This window comes from Mauremys reevesii, linkage group 6 (assembly GCF_016161935.1).
Source record: "Mauremys reevesii isolate NIE-2019 linkage group 6, ASM1616193v1, whole genome shotgun sequence".
NCBI classification, from domain to species: Eukaryota; Metazoa; Chordata; order Testudines; family Geoemydidae; genus Mauremys; species Mauremys reevesii.
Window position 1 is genome coordinate 15166990 of NC_052628.1, and position 24240 is coordinate 15191229.

Consider the following 24240-nt stretch of genomic DNA (forward strand, 5'->3'; position numbering starts at 1 on the left):
TCACGCGGCACTGCCCAGGGGCCAGCCCCCTACCCCGCCCCTAACTCCCGCCTCACGCGGCACTGCCCAGGGGCCAGCCCCCTACCCCGCCCCTAACTCCCGCCTCACGCGGCACGGCCCCGGGGCCAGCCCCCTACCCCGCCCCTAATTCCCGCCTCACGCGGCACTGCCCAGGGGCCAGCCCCCCACCCAGCCCCTAATTCCCGCCCGCCTCGCTGCCATCCGGAACAGCACATTCGGCGCAAGCCGCGTTATGGACCCGGGGGGGCGCCGTCGTTGTTAACGTGAAGGCCTCGCGCCAGAGGCGGGTTCCTGTAGGTGCCGGGCTCAGGGAGGGCAGCCGCCCCTCCCCCACCTATCCCCTATGGCGTTGGCGCTGGGGGCCGGTGGAATCGGCGCCTGCGGAAGTAAAGCGGAGCGGGCTGGAGGGGGAAGCCTGTGGTACTCACTGCCTGGAGCCCCGGGGGCCCCTGTACTCACTGCCGTCTGCCCAGTGTCTTCTCTTCCCGCCCTTCTGTGCTGCTGCCCCTTAACACCCCCCTCCTCCTCCTCCTTTCCCCCCTTTCCTTTGGGCGCAACACACACAGTCCAGTCCCGTGCCTGGGCGGCCCTCACACCCAACCCAGTCGTGGTATTACACCCCCCCCACACACACACCCCTGCCGCGTGCGCGCGCACACACAAATCCCTTGCACATTGGGGATGCTCCTGTAATGGCAGCCCCCCACTCCCTAGGGAGGAGACCAGCTGCAGGCGTCCTGGGAGCGCTGGGGACACGGAGCTGCTCAGGCCCGCTGATCTCCTGGAGTCTGTGAGTTTGTCAATCGATCCTACTGCCTTTTCCATCGGGGGTACCCCTGACCCCCACAGAACAATTTGGAAGAAATTCCATGAAAACTTGTGATGTCGTCCCCTGTTGCTCCTATTACTCAGCACACCACCCCCTTGGAAGAGGCTTTTGCTCTGCAAAGCTAGAAATAGACAGGTAAGTGTTTTAAAATACACATGTATGACGACATATGGTGGTTGTTTTAAAATAAAGTTTTTGTGTAGAAATCTCTGTTAGAAGATTTCTGTGGTGTGAGAGATAATTAGGCTTGTCAGAATTAGATTCTTATTTTTTCATAATTTTGATGGATGTTGGTGTTTATTGTTAAGCATTCTTTATTTTTATTGTTTTAAATTTTCTCAATAGATCAAAATTACAGGTTTTAAGAATTTCTCCCACCCCCTAATTTACAGTTTAAATTTTCACAGTTGCAGGAAGTTATGGGGGTGGGGGGAATCAGACAATAATTTAATTACAGTAGACTAAATTTTAAAAAGTTAAAGCTTTATATCTGTTAAAACACAAATTGTCAACATCACATATCAGAATATACGAAGTAAATATCCTTAAATCAAATTGAGTTCTCAGGCAGCATTTTTTTCTTTTGTCTATTTGTAAATTCAAATGATCATAGATGGAAATATTTTAATTGGTTTGTACAGTGAAATTGACATTCACCAACATTTACTGATAAAAATCTACATCTACTCCTAGTTCTAATGTGACTGGGAGAATGACAGGTGGGAACATCTTGCATGAAGGTGGCAGGAAAGAAAAAGTGTGGCGCTCACTAAGCCCTGGTCTGTGATGATTAGCCCACTGCGCAATCTGAGTTCTGCAGAACTACATGATGAGATTTGTGCTGAGAAAGGCAGCTGAGACCAGAACAACAACATATGTCCTGAAGCTGGAGCCACATGGGTGGCCCCTGCACAGAACCTCATTGGTGTTTTTTGCAGGATCAAGATTTATACAGCTGATTTCTGATACACATTAAAATAATATTTTAGGACACCTCTGTAATGAATCTGTGCTTACAGGATAAAGTAAGGGATCAGAAATCAGCAGTTCTTGGGTTCAGTTTCTGGCTCTACCATTGACTTTCTAATGTGATCTTAATCACATCACAAAATCTGTGTCTCAGTTTCCCTAGCTGTAAAATGGGACTTATGATACTTACAGTAGAAGTTCAGAGTTACAAACACCAGAGTTATGAACTCACCAGTCAACCACACACCTCATTTGGAAATGAAAGTACACAATCAGGCAGCAACAGAGACAAATAAATACATAAATAAGCAAGTACAGTATGGCATTAAACATACTATGAAAAAAGGGAAAATTAAAAAAAAATTGACAATGTAAAGAAACTTTCTGTGCTTGTTCCATTAAAATTAAGATGGTTAAAATAAGCATTTTTCTTCTGCATAGTAAAGTTTCAAAGCTGTGTTTAAGTCAAGGTTCATTTCTAAACTTTTGAAAGAACAATAACGTTTTGTTCATAGTTATCAACATTTCAGAGTTATGAACAACCTCCATTCCGTGTTCGTAACTGAGTCTACTGTACCCACTCTGTGGCATATAGAGGTCTGTAAAATGCTTTGAGATGATTGGGTGAAAGGTGCAAATGAGGCGGCTATTTACAAACAATTTAAACTGCATCCCTTTTGAGATAATTTATAATATGATGGGCAGTAATTTCCAGATTCTTCATTCTATACAATTTTGTTGCTGAGAGAGAGAGTGGATTAAAAGTTTGTGTGTGTGGATCAAGGCTCTGCATCGACATTTTGGGGATCCCCCAGACCAGTAAGGGATTCTGTCACTGCCTGACTTATAACCTTGGGTGCCTAAATGCTGTGCTGCTATGGCTCAGACCTCTTGACACCAGTAGCCAGCCTACAAGCATAAAGGTCTCAGCCCTGGCTTCCATCCACCTAGTTACTCCTTGCAGCGTGACCCCACTAGCCCTTCTGGTCCCAAGTCCCCCCAAATCCACCTCCCTGAATTTTAACTACCAGACTTTTCCCCTCCAGTTCATCACCCCCAAAAAGGAGTGAAACCTGCCCTCAGTTATCAGTTCACTTTGACACACACACTCCACACAGTTTGCACAGCCCTGGCTGGGGTAAAAGTAAACAAAACGTTTATTTAATAGAAAAATCATAAATTCAAAGATGAAATAGTAAAGAAAAACACAAACAGGTTACACCAAAGATAAATAAAGATGCAATCTCAAACTTTACACTTCAATATTAGCTAACTTGTTTTAGAAAAGGGAACTTATCTGTTGCCTCTGAACAGTTTTCCAGCATGCCCTCTGTCTTAGTGGGGATCCAGTGTTCCACATACAACAGCACCCTGCTTAGATGTTGTTCCTCGTAGCTCTTCCAGATAACCTTCACTTCAAACCCCTTCCCTTTAAACAGCCTACAGGGTTTGCAGAGCTTTTTTCCCCCTCTCTCAGGCTACATCTACAGTGCAGCACTTACAGCTGTGCCACTATAACACTTGTGGTGGAGATGCTCTAAGCCAACCGTCAGTTTAATAACTCCTGCCTCTGCAAGAGATGGTAGCTATATCAGGGGGTGAAGCTCTCCCCCTGACATAGCGCTGTCTACATCAGCACTTAGGTCCGTGTAATTTATGTTGCTCAGCGGTGTGGATTATTTATATCCCTGAGCAACATAAGTTATACTGAAGTGTAGACAGGGTCTTAAGACTATGGTAATTCATGGGCGGCAGCAATACCCTCCTTTAAGGTATGTCTCCACTTAAAATGCTGTAGTGTGATGCTACATATACTGACAGGAGGGGTTCTCCTGTCAGCATAGTTAATGCACCTTCCCGTGAGGTGGTAGCTAGGTTGATGGAAGAATTCTTCCATGGACCTAGTGCTGTCTCTACATAGGGAGATAGGGCAGTATAGCTAAATCTCTCTAGGGTATACATTTTTCATACCCCTGAGAGAGGTAGCTATACCGATATAAATTCCTAGTTTAGACCAGCCCTTAATTTTCCAAGACTGGGGTTTTCTTTTCATTTTCCCTCTTTCCATTACCTAATGGCCCACCATTGTCTTTCCTTAAGTTGCACAATGCTAGGTGCTTACAGTAAGTTTTGTGTAAACAACTAGCCTGAAAGGTGACCCTCTCTGCCTGTTTACTTCACCCTCCTGTTGTGAAGTGATGCTGTAATTGCACCCTAGTTACATTTACAGTGTTCTACACATATATACATGCATGCATGCATTCATAACCAGCCTGTATGTACATATCTCCCAATGATCATCAAGTTTAGAATATTACAAGCTTTCATAAAAGACCTTACTTCACATATTTCCATTGTATGTATCTAAGGTATCCAAGGTGTTGAGGGAGTTGGCCGATGTGATTGCGGAGCCATTTTGAAGCACTTGGAGGAGAGGAAGGTGATCAGGAACCGTCAACATGGATTCACCAAGAGTAAGTCATGCCTGACCAACCTGATTGCCTTCTATAATGAGATAACTGGCACTGTGGATATGGGGAAAATGGTGGAAGTGATATATCTTGACTTTAGCAAAGCTTTTGATACGGTCTCGCACAGTATTCTTGCCAGCAAGTTAAAGTATGGATTGGATGAATGGACTGTAAGGTGGATAGAAAGCTGGCTAGATTGTCGGGCTCAATGGGAGTGATCAATGGCTGGATGTCTAGTTGGCAGCCAGTATCAAGCGGAGTGCCCCAGGGGGTGTAGAGGTAGAAATCCTAAAGCCATCTTGGATCCTCTAAAGGACAACTAGGCATCCATGTTTGTGAGCCTTCTTGTTCCCTCCCCACTCCAATTTAGCGCCTTTTCCATGTTTAGGTGAGAAAGACAGTGGCTGTCAATCATCTAATCCACCTAGTAACCAAAAGTCTATATAAGCGGTGTTCAGATCAGATCAGGGCTGCCCATCTGCGTGGCAGAATGCAGAACAGACAAAGGTAGGCCATTTGCCCCACGTGGGCTACTTTAAGTAGAGGATTATTCACTCACACACACTTAGGGCTTGGCTACACTTACAAATTTGCAGCGCTACAAAGCGCCAGTGTGTCAGCCCCCCAGGCGGGGAGCCCGCCCCGCCAGCTGTCCGCTAGTCCCCCCAGAGGTGGAGGGACGGACAGCGCTGCTTCTTCTCAGCGCTGGCGCTGGCGACACTACTTAAAGCGCGCGCTGGCCAGCGCTGCGCCCAGCGCTAGCGCCAGCTAAGGAAGTTTATAATCCATCTTTTGTAAGATTCGCTTACTGCACGCACGACGACGCAGGTAGAGGGAGGGGGAGTTCAACAACTTACCTGAAAGACGCTCGTCCGGCCCTCCTTTAAGATCCTTCTTCCATCCAGGGGATCCAGTGGTCCTGGCGTGCCGTACCAACCTAAGGAGAAAAAGGACATCAGTAGTTCACGCTGCTAAAGATGTTGTTATAATCATTGTGTGTTTGTCCGTATAGTTCTCTCTTGTTACAGCCTGCCTTGTTTTGTTATCTGCTTGTTGTCAACTTGGTTATTTTGGGGGTCCTTGCCATTACCTCCCTTTAATAAACTCTGTTGTACCTTTATTTCGTAAAGTCTTCTGTAAAAATACAAACCCCCAGTGATAGATACTGGTAGGGGACGACCCTAAGTCCGAAAAATCTGGGCCGCTTTAATCTTAGCCTCTGTTTCGGTCAACATGGGGTCTGTCCTGGGGCCGGTTTTGTTCAACAGCTTTATTAATTATCTGGATGATGGGATTAATTGCATCATCAGCAAATTCAGATGACACTAAATTATGGGGAGAGAGAGATACATGGGAGGGTAGGGATAGGGTCCAGAGTGACCTACACAAATTGGAGGATTGGGCCAAAAGAAATCTGATGAGGTTCAACAAGGACAAGTGCAGAGTCCTGCACTTAGGAAGGAAGAATCCCATGCACCGCTATAGGCTGGGGACCGACTGGCTAAGCAGCAGTTCTGCAGAAAAGGACCTGGGGATTACATGGACAAGAGCTGGATATGAGTCAGCAGTGTGCCCTTGTTGCCAAGAAGGACAATGCATATTGGGCTGTATTAGTAGAAGCATTGCCAGCAGATCGAGGGAAGTGATTATTCCCCTCTGTTTGGCACTGGTGAGGCCACACCTGGAGTATTGCATCCAGTTTTGGTCCCCCACTACAGAAGGGATGTGGACAAATTGGAGAGTCCAGCGGAGGACAATGAAAATTATTAGGGGGCTGGGGCACATGACTTATGAGGAGAGTCTGAGGGAACTGGGGTTATTTAGTCTACAGAAGAGAAGATTTGATAACAGCCTTCAACTACCTGAAGTTGGGTTCCATAGAGGATGGAGTTTGGCTGTTCTCAGTGGTGGCAGATGACCGAACAAGGAACAATGGTCTCAAGTTGCAGTTGTGGAGGTCTAGGTTGGATATTAGGAAACACTATTTCACTGTGGGGGACAGGGAGTGAAGCACTGGAATGGGTTACCTAGGGAGGTGGTGGAATCTCCATCCTTAGAGGTTTTTAAGGTCTGGCTTGACAAAGTCCTGTCTGGGATGATTTAGTGGGTGTTGGTCCTGCTTTGAGCAGGAGGTTGGACTGGATGACCTCCTGAGGTCCCTTCCAACTCTAATATTCTATGGAACCAGTTAATTCAATTGCTTATTCTTTGGGGTTCAGACCCTCTGTTCTCCTCTTGGTATGTCTTGACCCTGATAGTCTCACACCCCTTTGTGAGTTTGATGCTGGAGTTTTGGCCACTGACCATGACATAAGCTTCACCTCTGGTCCCCTCTTTTCTGGACAGAGTGTTGGCTATCTCCAGCCCATCAATACGTTTAATTTCCATATCATATTGCAAAGCTATGCTCATTCTATGTAGCTATACCAGTACTGTGTGTGGTCTGTTAATACCCTGAACCGCCTATTGAACAGGTAAGTTCTGAGGGCTTGTCTACACCTGAAATGGTACAGCAGCACTACAGCTGTGCTGCTGCAGCGGTTCAGTGCAGACACATCTACACTTTTGGCGTAGTTAATCCACCTCCCTGAGTGGCTGTGGCTAGGTCAATGGAAGAATTCTTCGGTCAATCTAATCATGTCTAGGTGGGGACTTAAATCGACTTAACTATGTCACTCAGGGTTGTGGATTTTTTACACCCGGGAGTGACAGTTATGCCAATCTAATTTTCTAGCGTAGACCAGAACTGAGTTATTTCACAGCCCATAACACTCCTTATCTATTATGGTGGTTCCGTGGGAGAGAGTTTTTTGCTCAGCAATGCAATGGGTTGTTTCTTGTTATCCTCCCCAGTCTGCATTAGTATAGCTGTGAGACCTTTGTTGAATGCATCAATGCACATTTTAAACATTTTCTTAAAATCTGGACTGGCCAAAATGTGTGTCTTTGAGAAAATTTGTTTCACTGTATCAAAACCCTTTTGACAGGAGTCTGACCAAACCACTTTTTCTGGTTTTGTTTTCTGGCAAAGGCTCACGATAGGAGCAACAATGTCACTGAAACCTCCCACAGCTTTTCAATAATAGTTAACCAGATCTATAAAAAGATTGAATCTGTTTCTTAGTTTTGGGGACAAGCCAATTCACAATAGCTTTCTGCTTTCGAGGGATATGGGTAGACTTGGCCTCTGCCCATCTAATGATGCAGGTAAGGGATCTTTGCTGCCTCTACTGTATATTTTGACACCTTGACTATGCAGCCTGCCTCCCTCCTTGAGGCTTTAATATCTTCCCCACATGTGTTTTGTGTTCCTCCTAGGTATTACTCTCAGCTACATAGACAATACTGGTATATTGAGCATGTCCTTGAATCCATATAGTACCTGATTAACCAGCCTCTGAAATGTGGCTCCTGCTTTAATTTATCCAGAGGTTAGTACCTTAAACTCAAAAAGTCCAAAATTAGTAATGAATGGAGACTTTTTGTGTGACTCTTTCCAAAGGAATTTGCCACTTGTCCCTTAGTTAAATCTAAAGTAGTTAAATGTTTAGTTCTGCTACATCTGTCTAACACATTATCCACATGAGGCATAGGGCAAGCATCTGGGACTGTAACCACATTCAGGGCTTGTGTACGCTTTAAATGCTGCAGTGGTGCAGCTTCCCTGCTGTAGTGCTTCAGTGAAGACACTCCCTCCTACGCTGACCTAGTGCACCTCCCTGAGAGTCAGTAGCTAGATTGATGGGAAAATTCTCCTGTTGACCTACACTGGAGTTAGATTGGTTTAACTGTGTCACTCGGCTATGGATTTTTCACACTGCTGCGCAATGTAGTTATACTGACCTAATGTCCTGGTGTAGACCAGGCCTACATTTTCTGTAATCCACATAAAACCATACTGTATGGTTGTTCTTTGAGACTAGAACAACTGGGGAAGTCCAGGGGCTGTCTGAAAGTCAGATCTACACTAGGAAATTACATCAGCATAGCTATGTCTCTCAGGGGTGTGAAAAATCCACACCCGAGAGAGAGGTAGCTATGCCAACCTAACTCGTGGAGTAGACAGTGCTCGGTGGATGGAAGAATTCTTCTGTCAACCTATACACTGCCTCTTAGGGAGGTGGATTACCTACACTGACAGGAGAAACCCTACTGTCAAAGTAGGTAGTGTCTACAGCAGGGGTAGGCAACCTATGGCACACGTGCCGAAGGCGGCATGTGAGCTGATTTTCAGTGGCACTCACACTGCCTGGGTCGTGGCCACAGGTCCGGGGGGGCTCTGCATTTTAATTTAATTTTAAATAAAGCTTCTGGAACATTTTGAAACCTTATTTACTTTACATATAACAATAGTTTAGTTATATATTATAGACTTATAGAAAGAGACCTTCTAAAAAGATTAAAATGTTTTACTGGCACACGAAACCATAAATTAGAGTGAATAAATGAAGACCATAAATATTCTACCTTTTTCCATAAAAGCCTCCCCCATTATCCTTTACAAGGGTATTGCTATGAACATCCACTTTTCACCTGAGCGAACCCCACCCCTTTCCCTTCCTCTTCCTCTTCCCCCTAAGGCCCCACCCTCTGGCCAGGCCAGTGTGGAACCCAGCCAGGAAGCCTGGGCAGTTGGTGGGTGGGGAGCTGCAGCAGACCCTCCACTTGCCCAGGGTGTGTGTGTGGAGGGGCTGAGAGCAACCCCCAGCCTCTGTCCCCGCCTGTCTTAGAGCAGATGGAGAACCCACAACTCCACAGCTGCCCATGTGGCTCTCCCCAACCTGGCTCCAGCCAGCTGCAGTCTGGCCACGGTAAGAGCCGTGCGGGCATCTGTGAGGAGCCATGGAGTCATGGACCCTCCACCTGCCCTCGGCCAGGCGGAGAGCCCAGGGGGGCACGCAGGGGTGAGGACAGGCTCCCTGGCCCCGCTCCAGCTTCCAGCTTGGCCGAGGACAGGACCTCAGGAGCCCTTGGTTAGAGATTGTTGTAAAAAGCCAAAAATCTAATGTCTTTATTAAGACCATGATTTTTAGTGTCTAGCAAAGTTATAAATTTAAGCTGCTCGGCTTGTCTTTTGAAGGTGTTGTGCAGGTTTTTGCAGATTTCCTTTGAGAATAAGGACTGAGAGGTCATATACAGAGTGATCATTTTTTGAAATGTGTTCATCTACAGTGATATGCTGTTTTTGTCTTTTGTCTTTTATCATTTTTCTGAGAGTTCATTGGAGAGCATAATGATTGTTTGGTTTCACCCACATAGTTTATATTTGGGCATTTAGTACAGTGGGGTGAGGTACATCACATGCTGTGATAGGATCCAGGGGGTTTTCTTTTCAGTTTCTATGGTCCATCATTGTCTTTCCCTAGGTAGTACAATGCTAATCCTTATAGTTAGTTGTGTGTAAACAACTAGCCTGGGAGTTGACCCTCCTTGCCGGATTACTCGACCGCCTATTGGGAGGTGATGCTGTAGTTGCAGCCTAGTTACAATTACAATGTTCTGTACATATATACATACATACATTTGTAACCATAGCCTGTCTACATATCTCCTCATGACCATCAAGTTCAGAACATTACAAGCTTTCATAAAAGACCTTGCTTCAAATATATTTATACACCATATCATTGTATATAGCCAGTTGATTCAATTGCTTATTATTTGGGGTTCAGACCCCCTGTTCTCCCCTTAGGGTGCCTGTTCCCTGATTATCAAAGGTAGTCAAAGGCTAGAAGCAACAGAGGGCTCCAGCAGGTGTGATTATAGGTGGTGGCAAGCACTAAGGCTCCAGGTGGCTTCAGGCCCACAGCCATGATTACTAGTGATGGTAGGAGGTGCCACAGGGACAAGATGTACCCCCAGTCCCAGGATACGGCATGATCTGAGGGAAGAGGGATACAGCGGCTTACATAATTCCTACATTTAATGGTCCTGTTGCTGCCTGTTAAACATAAGGGCTGGAGCAGGAGGTGAGGATGAGGAGTTAATGAAGAAGTCACAATATTGCCAACTTCAGGAAATCAAAAATCATGAGATTGGCCCCAAAATCATGACATTAAAAACAAAATTGTGTTTTTTTAGACCAGTCTCTTGATTTTTGAACTCCCCCTGCCCATTCCCAGCATGTGTACATGTGACAGTTAGTGTTGTCCACTCTCCCACATGTACTGGATAAGGTGATTTTTGGCCTCTCTCATTCCCATAACTGCCAGTCTCCTGCCTAGCAATTAATCCAATCTCCTAGTCCCTGCCTCAGTTCTCTCCCCACCCAACCCCCCTCAACTCAGCCCCCCTCTTAGGGCTTGGCTACACTTACAAATTTGCAGCGCTGCAGCAGGGTGTGAAAACACACCCTCTGCAGCGCTGCAAATTGCGGCGCTACAAAGCGCCAGTGTAGTCAAAGCCCCAGGGCTGGGAGCCGCGCTCCCAGCGCTGTCCATTATTCCCCACAGGGAGGTGGAGTACGGACAGCGCTGGGAGAGTTTTCTCCCAGCGCTGGCGCTTTGACTACACTTGGCGCTTCAAAGCGCTGCCACCATAGCCTCAGTTCAGTGCCCCAGCGCCCCATACTCACCACCCCATCAGTTCAGCCCCCATATCCCATTGATCTCCACTACCCTCAGTTCACTCTCCCAGCGCTCACTCAACCTGTTCAGAACCCACCATCAATCTAGCCCCCTGACCCTCCTCACTTCAGCCCCCAGCCTCATCTCTGCTCCTTAGGGTTCCTCATCCTCCCCAGGCCTTGAGGGGTTCAGTGGGGTTCCATCTCCCACTTCCCAGGCTGGCAGAGGAGCAGCCACCTGGCGCTGACAGCTGGAGCGCTGGCTGCACCTGGAGTGGCTGACAGGATTTTCTAAATAAAATTAAGCCTCACTTTTAGAGCTCTCAAAGGTCAGGGTTTTTTCCCCAGTTAATTCAAGTGCTTATTTGAGGGTTGGCCCTCCCCACTTCTGTGAAGTTTCTCTGCCCTGCTGGGATGTAACTATGAGGTCTCTTGTTAGCTTAATAGCTTTGTTTATCTGGTATGTAACTGAATTCACATGTCTTTCAAAGTACTTTGGAATTAACTGCTGGTGGAGAAACCTCATTGCTTTGTTTAGGGAGGGGAGGGGGATTCCTGTTTGACTGGAAACACATTTGTGTGGTGGCTGAAAAAAAATCCTGACATTTGAGATTTCTATTGTGTGATCATGAGAGAGGCTTAATTTTACTGAGAAATCACGACTCTCATGATCAATTCATGAGTGCTGGCATATCTGGTGTCAGAGCAGGGAGAAATCTGATATACAGACCACTAAAGGCTGAGGTACAGACATGAGCTAGTGATTGGACTTGGTGGGAAGGTTGGGGGTGGGGGAGAGAGAAGCTGGACTGTAAGGCTGTGAAGAGAAGCACAACCTGTGGGAGTGGTCATCTGCCCTGCAGAGGGGAGAGAGCAAGCTTGTCTGGGGATCCACAAAATTCAAGTGTTCTGATTAGACCTGGTGTGAGCAGGGTCACATGCTTTGGTGCTTTAAATGATGGGGGCAACTGGTGGCTATTTTGGGTGGGGCTCTTTATCTTTCCAATATGGACTTTTAACAGGTACAAGCAATGGTGAGGAAAGCTTTGGAGACCCTCACAAGACAGGGCTTCTTGGCATAGAGCTTCTCCCCAAAGGACAAATATGAAATGTGTTCATAGGGGAAGTTTTCTTCATAATGCTATGAGATTGGTTTATGCCCTGAAACAAGGTTTATTTTCCTTCCCAATGTTTATACTACCTACTCTAACCGTGGATGTTTTAGTGACATGCGTCTGACGAAGTGGGTATTCACCCACGAAAGCTCATGCTCCAATATGTCTGTTAGTCTATAAGGTGCCACAGGACTCTGTCGCTTTTTAGTAACCATGTAATCCCCACGCAGCATGCATGCAGATTGCTTTTTCCAGGAACTAGAGCTGGGCATGAACCTACACTTCCGCTCCATATATTTCTGAACTTCTGGGTAAATTCAGATCAGTAGCCTAATTGAGCAGCTGACCTTAGTCTCTATTCTGGACCAACCCTCAGATTTGTATAGCCCCAAATTCTGGGAGAGCTTGGATTTAAAGTTCAGCTTCATGATCTATCTTGATGAGGCACAATAATCTGAGCTGGGCAGTGTGCATAGGCAATGAATGTGGAACATGCTAAATGATTCTGAACACGGGAAAATGAGAATTTTGTTTAACTCCTTATACCTCAAATGGCCTGAATAATTTTTTAAGAATAAGGGATCCTCAGGGTTTAATTAAAAATATTTTAGCTGGTCAAGTACTTTGCCAATATGGTTCAGAGTGCCATTCTTGTCATGTGCAAATGGGAAAGGGCTCCTTTTTCTTGCACTCGCTTCAGGAAGGATTTTGACTGATAAACCGAGTAATTCGCTATTTGAAGAGCAAATACAGTAAGCTGGAGAGTACAAAGATTAGGTAAACAGCACCACTTGTACTGGCTCTACCCCTCCCACGGGGTTCCTGCTTTAAAGGTCCAAAGTCGATGATTATAGTGTCTGCCCTCAGTGTTATCCATAAGCCTAATAAGAGTGCTAGTTTGCAGTACTAATGCCTATTTTTCTAAGGAATATTTGTAGAATTTCAGTAAGGAGGGTGGTGGGTTTAATATTTATTGCAATTTAACAGACAGACATTCTCAAGAGTAAGATCTGCTTTCTAAAGATCAAAGTTAGTAGTGGAATGGCTCTTTAAAACTGTCAGAGGCTTCCCGAGTGACGATACTGGTGCAAAACATGCAATTACGTATTTCCATGTGTTCTAGCTAAGACTGGAAATCATTTTCAGTTGTCCTGGCCCGGTGTTCCCGAAGTTCTAATAATAGAGTATTATTTATTATACACATTGTCTCAGACACTCTCCCATTCATGATCTCTATGGCAGCCACATCAATTGGTTATATAAGAGAGTCATATCAGGAAAGTACTGATGCGTTTTTCAGCTGTCTTTAGAGCAACATGTGTTTTGTCCCTTTCGGGGAAAAAAATTTTCTTTGCTCATCATTTCATCTCCCTCTCTCATTGGTTCAGTTTCTGTCAGATTAACACAGGGAGACATGACAGCACTATTTGATCAGGCACTCTCTTTAGACGATCTGCAAAGCTCCACAGACCATAGTTTAGGAACCTCTGATTTAGTCCCTCCCCCTTTCACTTCATCTAGTCCAGTGGTTCTCAAACTTTTGTGCTGGTGACCTCTTTCACATAGCAAGCCTCAGAGTGTGACCAAATATATAAAAAGTTTTTTTAATTTATAAACACCATTATAGATGCTGGAGGCAAAGCAGGGTTTGGAGTGGAGGCTGACAGGTCGTGACTCCCCATGTAATAACCTTGTGACCCCCCAAGGGATCCCAATCCCCAGTTTGAGAACCCCATATCTAGTCTGTCCAGTACCCGTATTGTTAAATTTGCTCTTATGCATGCACACAGAGTAATTCCACCTGGGAATGTATTTTTCTTCGAGTAGTATCCCTAGTGGTGCTCCACTATAGGTGTGCGTGCGCCTCTGTGCTGTCGATCAGAGAATTTCAATAGCAGTCCATCCCGCCAGCACACTCGCAGCTCCTCGGCTGCCATGAGTCTAGCCAGCATGCGCGGGCATTTCTCCCTCAGTTTCTTCTCAGCCACCCTAAGCTAGAGCCGGAGCTGAGAGCGGTCCGTTCACAGAACGTTAACTCCTGATAGTTTTGCAATTTTTTTTGCTCCTTTGAAGCCCCTTTCTTTTAGTACTTATTTGTTTTTAGTTGCTGGAAAAAAGAAAACAAAACAACAATAAGGTCTCGCCTACCGCCCCCACCCTGGACAAGTCACAAGGATATGCTTGGCTCCCCAGGCTTCAAAAAGTGTCTTAGCTGCAAACATTCCATCCCACTAATGGATGGACACTAGTAGTGTATTCGCTGCCTTAGGAAGAAGCACAATCTACAAAAGTGTGGTTGGTGCCAGCAGCTAAAACTCAAGTCCAGGAAGGACAGAGAGTTAAGGCCAAAATTCCTGCTTATAGAGTTGACCCTTCAACCTCCAGAATTCTGGAGTGAGATATTCCTGCAAACTTCTACGTCAAGGAAATGAGCCAGTTACTAAAGACTGGTAACAAGAGGTCTGTGAATCCCTGTAATGAGGTTTTGTTGAAGATAAAAAGGGAAAAAGCAAATACCATTTTGATTTCCCGCACCTGGCCCAGTCAGACATGGTACCCTTCCTGTCTCAGCTGGCCTTCTGTTCACGGTGACCCTACCAATCAGTCCCTACCTCCTATCACAAAACACAGGTCGCACCCTTCACCGCAATCCATGGGTCCTGCATCTCAAAGCGTGGCTCCTTCATGGTTCCAGCACATAGAGGCATCCTGCTTGGAGGTGGTACAGGAGGTACTATTGCACAGTAGGAATGGTGCTACTTGTCACACCTACCTACAGAAAATGAAAGAGATTCCAGATATGGTGCCAACACAAGCATATCACCCCTAATTCAGCCACCTTACCGGTGATCCTCGACTATCTGTTATCCCTAAAGAAATCGGGTGTCTCTGTTAGCTTGCTGAAGGTTAACATGACAGCAATTGTAGCTAGAAGGTAGAAGGCTACTCAATCTTCTCTCACCCAGCTATGAAGAGGTTTCTAAAATGTATAGCAAACCTCTTCCCACAACCCCAGGCCCCCACTCTGCAATGGGACCTCAACCTAGTGTTAAAGGGCCTGAATAGACCACCATTTGAACCCATGAACTTGCTTGTTAACTCACTCACTTTTCCAGGAAGACAGCATTCCTCATCACCATCACTTCTGCCAGAAGGATAGGGGAGATAGCAGTTTTGAGGTACATCCCCCTTTTACAGTGTTCTTCCCAGAGAAGGTCACACTCAGGCTTCACCTAAAGTTCACTCAAAATAACTTCTGCATTTCACATGAATCAACTCATTCAACTCCCAACATTCTATCCAAAACCTCATACAGATAACAGATAACATCCTCCATACGCTCGATGTGAGGAGAGCTTTGGCCTTCTACTTAGACAGGACAAAAGCCTTCCGGAAATCTCTAAGGCTCTTCCTTTCAGTTGTGTAAAGGTCAAAAGATGCAGTGATCTCAGCTCAGAGGCTCTTCAAGTGGGTCTCCAACTGTATTAAACTCTGCTACCAATTATGAGGGGGTAATACCCCCATCTTCAATACTCACGCATTCCACAAAGTTGGTGGTCTCATCAAATACCTTCTCTAAGGATATCCCCGTATCAGAGGGATGCAGAGCAACTACACAGGCATCTGCAAATACCTTCCCAGAACAGTATGTCATTCTGAGTGATTTGGCTTCATATACCCAGTTCGGGGCCTCTGTACTATCATTTGTATCAGACTCGACTCCAAAGTCCCAGCCTCCAGCAGTGAGTACTGCTCAAGAGTCACCTACATTGGAGCTCCAATAGGGACACTACTACTCGAAGAAGTTGTTATTCACCTTGTGCAGTAACAATGTTCTTCGACATGTGTCTCTCTGTGGGTGCTCCACAACCCTCCCTCCTGCCCTCTTACTTCGGAGTTCCACTTGTTGACTCTACAGTAGAGTCGGAACTGAGAGAGAAATGCCCACGCATGCTGGCTAGCCTCATGGCAGGTGGGGAGTGGTGTGTGCGCAGGCAGGACGGACTGCACCAGGTGAGTAACTTCCTCTTCCTTCTTAATTATACTAGGCCAAAGTCTGCCCTCACCTACACCTGTGCTATCTAATTGGGCCTACCACCACAAAGGATAGAAATGACTGAGTACACAAATGGCTCATGTTACCTTTCCAGCCAAATTTCTGATAGGAACAATGTTCTGAAGAGAAGAGGAAGGTTGAGTTTTTTGGTTAAAAGCGCTGGGCTGAGTGACATGCACCTGGATTCTATTCCCAGCACTGACCTAAGTGTCTTGGGTAAGTCACTTAATCTCTCTGTGCTTCATTTTCTCCCTCGGTTAAAGATGATGATACTTTACAGGGAAGTACTGAGGCTCAGTACCAGGCAGTTCTTAACATGTTCGTTAGTAGTGTACAGCACTCAAACCCTATTGAAGTCACTTCCATTAATTTCATTGGGCTTTGGAGCAGACCCTTAGATGCCCATAGTCATAAGTAAAAGCCTTTCAGGATTGATCATTTTAATGTTTGTGAAGTGCTTTGAGATTAAGATGGAAGCTATTGTTGAAATGCAAAATAATATTACATTTTCAGTTTTGTCCAAAAAGTCACAATTTAATTTATTCAAAAGTATTTATTTCACAAATTTTTATCCACAGCTGAATATTACAGTAACTATTACAAGCATTTTCCTATAAACAAAGGTGTCTTTTACAGATTTGTTCAAAATGGAAAAATATTTTATCAGCAGTAGTATTTCATCTACATTCAGGGTTCACCTCCCTGAATATCATTCAAACTCCTTCAGAACAGCTGCACCTTCTGCTCGTTAAGGTAATGAGACTTCACACAAAAAAATAGGACTTGGACTGTTATCATAGCACATTTTTGGACAGTTTGTTTAAATTTCAGTTTTGTTTCAAGATCTATTTTCTGATATTTGCAGTTTTTAAAAAATAAATTCTATACTCTTGAAGGGAAAAATATTTTCCAAATTAATTCACTTTAACGTTTACTCTGCTATAATTTCAGAAAGAAAATAGTCAGTTATGGTTGTACTATATGTAATTCAATAAGGTTGGAAGAGAAGGTTTATGGAGGTTCATGTAATATACTTTAATTATGTTGGCACATTTAAGTGCAGTTAAGAAATGTTACTTCTGCAACACTGTCCGCAACAATTTTAATCTGACAAGAATACGTTTTCATAATCAGATAATAGGCTGAGTGGGAAAGAAATATGACCTAGTATTACAAGTGTTTTATCATTGTCACTTAAACCTTTTGCAGTTCACTTGGGCTGTACAAATTGAGGGTGAAATCTTGTGAACACTTACACATGTGAGTAATTTTACTCACGTGATCAGTCAGATTGGGTTTGATTCTCCACTATTATTATTGGTCTTACAGCTAATAGAGTGGAGAATCAGGTCTATTGACTACAATGGGACTACGCATAAGTTATGTGTATGGTTGCAGGATCTATATATACAATCTTGCTATCCTTGTTCAGGTGAGAAATTCTCACTTATGATTAATTCCAGTGGATTCAAGGATGTAATTGAGTGAGGAATTTTTTGCACAAGCAAGGGTTGCACAATTCAGTTTTGAGCTTTGATGGATGATGTTCCTTTCCCCAAACTCTTAGTGTAAATTTACAGTAGCTGTGAAAGATCAACAGGAATGGCTACAAAAATACAATTGAAAAGAAACTGAAGCCAGTTTCAAACTAAAATAAAACTTTTGGAAGTTATGTCCTGGATGTAGTGGAAGTGTCTTGAACACGGACTACACAGCACAGAATGCATGTATGAAGTCAAGTTTATGGTTATAGTCAGTGTTGATTATTTTTATATTACATATAGTATACGTTTCCTTGGAGATTAGGGGGCTAGTCCCAATCATTCCCTTAGAAATACAATGCATGGAAAAAAATGTGATGAGATTAAAAACATTTTTGCAAACCTTCTCAGTGTAAGGTAATGCTCTGTAAGTGAACTTATGAATCTACAGACTTTGATATGACATTAATATTTTCCCACAGTTTAACACTTTTTTCAGAGAAACATTGAGAAGTCACAGTTATCTTAGTAACAGCTAAAGGCACACAGTGGGAAAGTGCTCATCTTAGTCATCAATACTTAAAACAAATCTGAAAAACAAAGTTTTCCAAAAGCCGTGCTTTTACATTTAACATTTTTGAATTTTTTTTTAAATGTAAAGACATTGCAGATTTTTGACGGAAAAAGGCCTATTTGAGCATGATAATACAACTGAATTAAACCAGATATTTTAAAAATTGCTAACAGAAAAGATCATGTACGTTAAAGATATTTTCTGCAGAATCCTTTTCCAAATGCAGCTTAGTGGATAAGTTAAATTATTACACATCAAAACATTAAATACCCAGTTCCTATCTATTTCAATACTAATGGTTTGTAAGAGAGTCTTTTTATAATACATATAAATTAAGTTCCTTACAGCTCCCAGTGAAATACCATTATCCCTTTGAAGAACATTAACCACATTTTACACCTGTGATTAGTAACAAGACCATTGTGGAAGAGGATTCTGCAGCTCCCTTTAATTTAGTCTGATTGATAAGCATGAAGTTTGGTGAATCCTGTTGGAGTCGTACAGTGAATAATTCACAACATTAGAGAGAGGTAGAGACCTGAAGAGCCTGAGAGGAAACTGCTGGCATAAGATGAGTTGTGAGGACAGCATCTGTGTAACCGTCTCACGGGACTAAGTTTTGCTTTAGATTATTTTTCTTTAGTATGAAGATGAGTTCACGGCAGGAGAAACATAGGATTTAATTGAAAAAATAAAATGCACTGAAAAATTTAACATATGCTTTGAAGAAATATTGTAGCGGAAGAGGTAGCTAATAAAAAATACTACTTTAGACAGGCATTTGACACTGAGAAGAGCAAGAAAGCGGGCTTTCTGAGCTGCAGCCAACATGTGGTGTGATTCCTACTGTAAATGGGAGGCAAATGAAGGCATTACTGAATACATACATTAGATGCAAATGATCAAGGAGTGTAGTTTGGAGGTAGTGCTGGCACTGTACAGGCAATAAATGTTCTGCTATACTCTATTATGGGCACTGGTTCTAGGAAAAGGTTCCTCCTTCATTGTGAATTGGCTTAATTATATCCTTCACTGGTAATAGCTATGCTAAACCATAGTCTTTTGTTTGAGCGCATGTACTTTTGCTGTAGATATAGTCCAATATAACTCTTACTAGCACTCATTTCTTTAATGTTTGCTTTTAATAGCAATATACATACACAGGACTATTATAGTATGTGTATATACACAGATTATATACATAATGTCTAAATCAAGACACACTCCTTGTCTAAAAGGTGACCATGGTATGTTGTGTTTGGGGTGTAGTGTATGTCTAAGAGATTCTCAAGTTCTGGGATAATTGGATACCTAATCATAAATTTGCTATTTGGAGATGATTTACAGCAACTAAAAATAGTCTGAAAAATGCAGATAGGTTTTTCTAAAAAGCACCTTGTCATCATGGAACTGCTGAGACACTATAAGAACCATAGCAGTAAATGCAAAGAAATCAAGATTTTCTTAGGCAGGACCATTATGGAGGTGAACAGGCCTACATGTTCATGATTTGCAAAAGATTGGGTCTTTGCAAGTGACAAATCTCCCCATTGCATTTTGCAGCCTGGAAAGTTAGAACTGCAAAAGTGTTGTGACCTTAAAGCTGCAAAGGTCATAATTTGTAAACATGCCCCATCACAAATTAATACAATCATTGCTGTTATATGGCACTGTCTATCTTTAGATGCCATTTTCTTCTAGCGAGGAGAGCATTTCCTATGACTACTGGGAATTAAATAGATTCTGGCAAGTACTGAGAATGATCAATAAATGCTTTGGGAATAGCAGACCCATTTCAATTCCTGAATAGTGAGGAAGAGGGAACTTTTTATATTAATAAGGATTTCAAAAAAATCCTATTGGATTACAATTCAAATGATTTTATCTGATAATTTCTTGTATTTGACAGTTTTTAATTCATTATTCTGATAGGAATTTAAGATTATTGTTGACTTCTATGTTCTGTTAAAGTGCTTTGGGTTATCAAAATACAATTTTAGGATTTTTGAGCTGGGCCATGTCTACACTTACACTATTGATACAGCTGTGCTGCTGTCAGAGCACTTACTTAGCTGTGTTATGCCAACAGGAGAGCACTCACCTGTCAATATAATAAAACCAGCTCAGTGAGTGGCCGTAGCTATGTCAGCAGGAGAGCGTCTCCTCCCAACATAGCGCCGTGCACACGAGCGCTTATGCCAGCAAACTTTATGTTGCTCAGGGAGGTCTTTTTCACACCCCTCAGCGACAAAAGTTTTGCCGACATAAGTGCTAGTATAGACACGGACTTAGTCATTCAACTTCTTACCCATTCTCTTTTGCTTTAAAACACTGTGAATTAAACAAATGATTGCTAGTATTCCTTTTGTTAGCTTAGGTCCTGAAGCTGCACCACTGGTCAATAGAAGTATTGCTATTGAATTCAATGGGTAAAATTCTGACCCTGTCTAAGTCAACTGGAGTTTTTCCACTGACTTAATTAGGGCTAGGATTTCACCCAGTGTGAGCAGGATCAGGAACTTCATTTAACTAGATTGGGTTTACATGTGTTATCCACACATGTGAAAAATGCCATAACTTATAGAATGACGCAGGCAGAGCCATTCCTTGGGTATGGTGAATCGGGGCAACCGCCCTGGCCCCACGCTTCCATAAAATCATGAGGCGGCGGGTAGGGAGGTGAGGCAGGAGGACAAGCAGGGTCAGAGGGCAAATGGGGAGGTGAGCGGCAGGCAGGAGGATGAGGAGGCAGGTGGGCGGGCATGGGTGGGTAATGAGGCAAGCAGCGGCCACTGGCAGCCCCCCTACCAGAACCTCCCCCTCCCCCCAGTGCCACCTGCACATGGATCAGTACCTGCCCCTGCACCTACCGTGGATCAGTTATTTCACGGCATCAGGAGGCACTGTGGGGGAGGGGAGAGGAGTGAAACTGGGCGGGGAAGAGGCGGGGCAGGAATAGGCAGTAGGGGGAAGGGGTAGAGTGGGGGCGAAGCACCCCTTGACAGATTAGAAACTCGGTGCTTATGTCCCGGCCTGAAACCCCCCTAGGGACAGCCCTGGGTGTAGGTCTAGTTTTGTTACATGGATTCTGGTACTGGCTATATCAGCCCATGGAAACAGCTACTGCCCTCCATAATTATGTAAGGTATTAAAAACCCATAGAGCATCTTTGTCTTTACTGGATGTGGCAGTATCTTAACTCCTAAAAGCATAGGGTAAAGCCAGGAGTGGATTTTAGAATGCAAGTTTCCAGTACTGCCGGGGGGGAGAGAGACTACAGCCCCTCACCTCCTGGATTATTGCACCAGAAAGCTTTGAGGCCATCACCACAATTTTGTGGGCGAGAGAAAGTCCAAATGACCACCTCTAGCCACATCTCTGCAGCATGCACAGAAATAAAGGCGTATTGGATGAAGTTTGGAGAGCAGTGGTGACTTTCAGGAAGTCAGAATTCCTCACAAATAAAATCCACCTTGGTGAAAACAAGCATAGTTTTCAGTCTGTCACCTTAACCTGTGTGATGAACACTTATTTGCACATTTTGCAACTTATATTTCTGAACTGACCATTGTGATACAGTGACTAGCAACTGGAAGAAATGTGAAATTGTATCTCTGTATAGAAATGCATTAATATGTACAAACCACCTTATCAATGCCATCGTTTTTCTGAAGACCGTGTTTTGACTTTGATTTTTATCTGGAGTTTCTTCATAGCCCCTTATGAAGACCAAATTAACCATCTCCCATTTACCAGTGTTTGCTGTTCATATTTGTTGGAGACTCTGCTGTGGGCTTTGCACTATTTCAACATGAAATCAAGCAGTAAAAAAATTCTGTATTTCAAGTATTCTTATTTTGAGCTGCAAGTTACAAAAAAAAATAATCACATACAAGATCAGTGTCTTATTGTAGTATAAAGTTTAGCACTAACTGATTACTGTGTATTGGTTCTTCCATAATCTTGTTTGGTCCACATTAAAAAGATTTCTTTTTTTTTTTTTTGCTTGAATTCTCTGGTGAAGGGGGACCGGTTTGAAGACATTTTCTTCAGACTTCATTGAGAAATTCCAAGTTGAGAGAAGCAGGGATGTGAATAGAGTCCATGGTTATGGAGGATGGGCTGAACGGAAACAAAACTGGGAACATATATTTGTAGTCTAACAGCAGCTGTGGAGGGTCATTTCGCTCTTGCAAATTTGCCTATGAGGTTTGTGTGGAAAAAATAAAAGGTTAGTGTGTTTTTCATCTCGATCATTGCTTTTTTTTTATTTGCATTTGCAACACAACACAATAAAAGGTCTGAAGAGAGATAGTGTGTGTATAGGATCTAAGGATACAGGAAAAATGTGCTCCAGTTTCATCCCAAGAGGGAAAACTTATTTCTTGAGCACAGCATGCTGGACAAATATAAAAGATGGAGTGATCCCTGCCCCAATCAACATACAATATTGATGTTTAGGAATATCAAATATAAAGTTTCAAACACATCTCTCTAAATACTGATTGTGTGTAACTGGAGCCTGACCAAATGGAATTTCTGAGTGATGTAGGATACAGGATTTAGAGAGATGACAAACTAACCAGCACTTTTTATGATTAGGGGAGAGGGAATAAAGATACACCAAGTAATTGAAATGTTATCAACATAAGCTTAAATCCTGGCAGGTGCTAGGCATAGCACTGTGGCCAGTCAAAAGAGCATGGGCAGAAATATGTTCCCTAGTCTGGTTTGGCTAGACCCGCTCTGGCAGGCGCCAAAGAGGAACATTCCAGAGTTGGGAATTACGGGGGTGGCGGTATTGAATGTATGATCCTGTACGCAGTCCCTAAAAAAAAATAAAATTGCTGCTGCTTTTCCAGTATGGTTTTGTGCTTCTGTGGGGACAGTTATGCCACGTGTCCTACACTGGCCAGATTTTGCCCCATTCTCTTTTCTGTCATCAGAAGTCAGCACTGTCGATACAGAATTTTGTTATCCACCCAGTATTTCTTTTCCAATAATTCCTCCCGCTTTCTCCTCTACAGTGTTTTGCCGTGATCTTCCTTCAAGCAGTGAACAGGCCTCCCCGCTGGAGATGCATCCATGATGCTGCATAAGTAGCCAGGGAGTTTGCAGCAGAGCAACACAAGTTGTAACTTCCCACAAAGTGATGGAAAGTGCTGCCCATTCAACTCCAGGAGTGAGAAAGTGGACCTGGACACTGAATACGACTCTTGTGTAGCAGCATACGCTACCAGCAACCTGCTTGTCCTTTTATCCAGCACATCAACAGGACTGAGAAGAATGTTAAACACTAGCTACTGTTTTCCTACTTTCTCTTTTTGACATTCAAGCATGCTGAGTGGCAGTTGATTGCTGTCTTCCATCTCAGAAGTGGCTGCATTTCAATGATGTCCTACATTCCTGTATCCTACTAGCCTTGCTTGCAGGACTAGTCTCATTGAGAAAATGAACGCTTGAGTGCCCAGATACTATACTGATAAGTAGAACTGGGCAATTTTTTTTTTTTTTTTGGTGAACAGAAAATGAAAACATTGCAAATTTGACGTGAAATTGCTAAAAAGTTTCAGCCAAAATCTTTGTTTTCAGGATTGAGATGCCATTCACAAAATGGCTGGAGGATGAGACAGTGATAGTGCCTGCCTTGTAAAGTTTTGCTCAGCGCACTCTCCTAAGATATGGAATAGGAGTCAGGTTCAATTGCCCCCTCTATCTGGTCTGAAGAAGGGATTTAAACTTGGATCTCACATACAGCAGAAAAGTTCCCTTACTCCTGGGGCTATTAGATCATCTGGAGTGGGTTTTTCTCAGTCTCTACTGTTGAAGTTGTTCCACTTTGTATAACTAATTAGTCATTGAAGGTTGGGACAAAGACAGAGAGTGAGAATGACCAGGGCCGCCCAGAGGATTCGGGGGCCTGGGGCAAAGGGGGGGGAGCTGCAGCGCTTGTATTCACTCGATGGCGGTCTGTGTCCTCAGCGGCATTTCAGCGGTGGGGGGCCCTTCAGTTGCTCCAGGTCTTCAGCAGCACTGAAGGGCCCCCTGCCGCCGAAATGCCACAGAAGACCTGGACTGCCGCCGGGCCAGGGCTCGCAGGGCCCCTGCAGGGCCCGGGGCAAATTGCCCCACTTGCTCCCTTCCCCCCCTGGGCGGCC

At 43.9% G+C, this 24240-nt stretch overlaps 1 protein-coding gene, 1 long non-coding RNA gene and 1 other non-coding gene across 7 annotated transcripts in view; 2 read left to right on the forward strand and 1 right to left on the reverse strand.

Annotated features, from left to right (window-relative positions):
* Positions 1-117: 117 nt before the first annotated feature.
* LOC120407485 lies at positions 118-24068 on the forward strand. Of its 3 annotated transcripts, none has more exons than XR_005600025.1 (4): positions 118-985; positions 4189-4293; positions 22107-22313; positions 23110-24068. It is a non-coding gene; the product is annotated as an uncharacterized LOC120407485 (long non-coding RNA). The 3 variants fall into 3 exon arrangements; XR_005600026.1 differs by lacking the exons at positions 22107-22313; positions 23110-24068 and adding an exon at positions 5196-5410 and having other exon boundaries at positions 125-407; positions 736-985; XR_005600024.1 differs by lacking the exons at positions 22107-22313; positions 23110-24068 and adding an exon at positions 5196-5410 and having other exon boundaries at positions 134-985.
* LOC120408797 lies at positions 1628-1713 on the forward strand. The gene has a single exon (XR_005600973.1).
* Positions 22073-24240, reverse strand: part of MYO5B (myosin VB) — a 347217-nt gene continuing 345049 nt past the window's right edge. For all 3 annotated transcript variants that reach the window (XM_039543124.1, XM_039543123.1, XM_039543125.1), the window contains one exon: positions 22073-22284. In XM_039543124.1, coding sequence (XP_039399058.1) covers positions 22132-22284 — 153 coding nt within the window. In that variant the 3' untranslated portion in view covers positions 22073-22131. The remainder of the gene's footprint in view (positions 22285-24240) is intronic.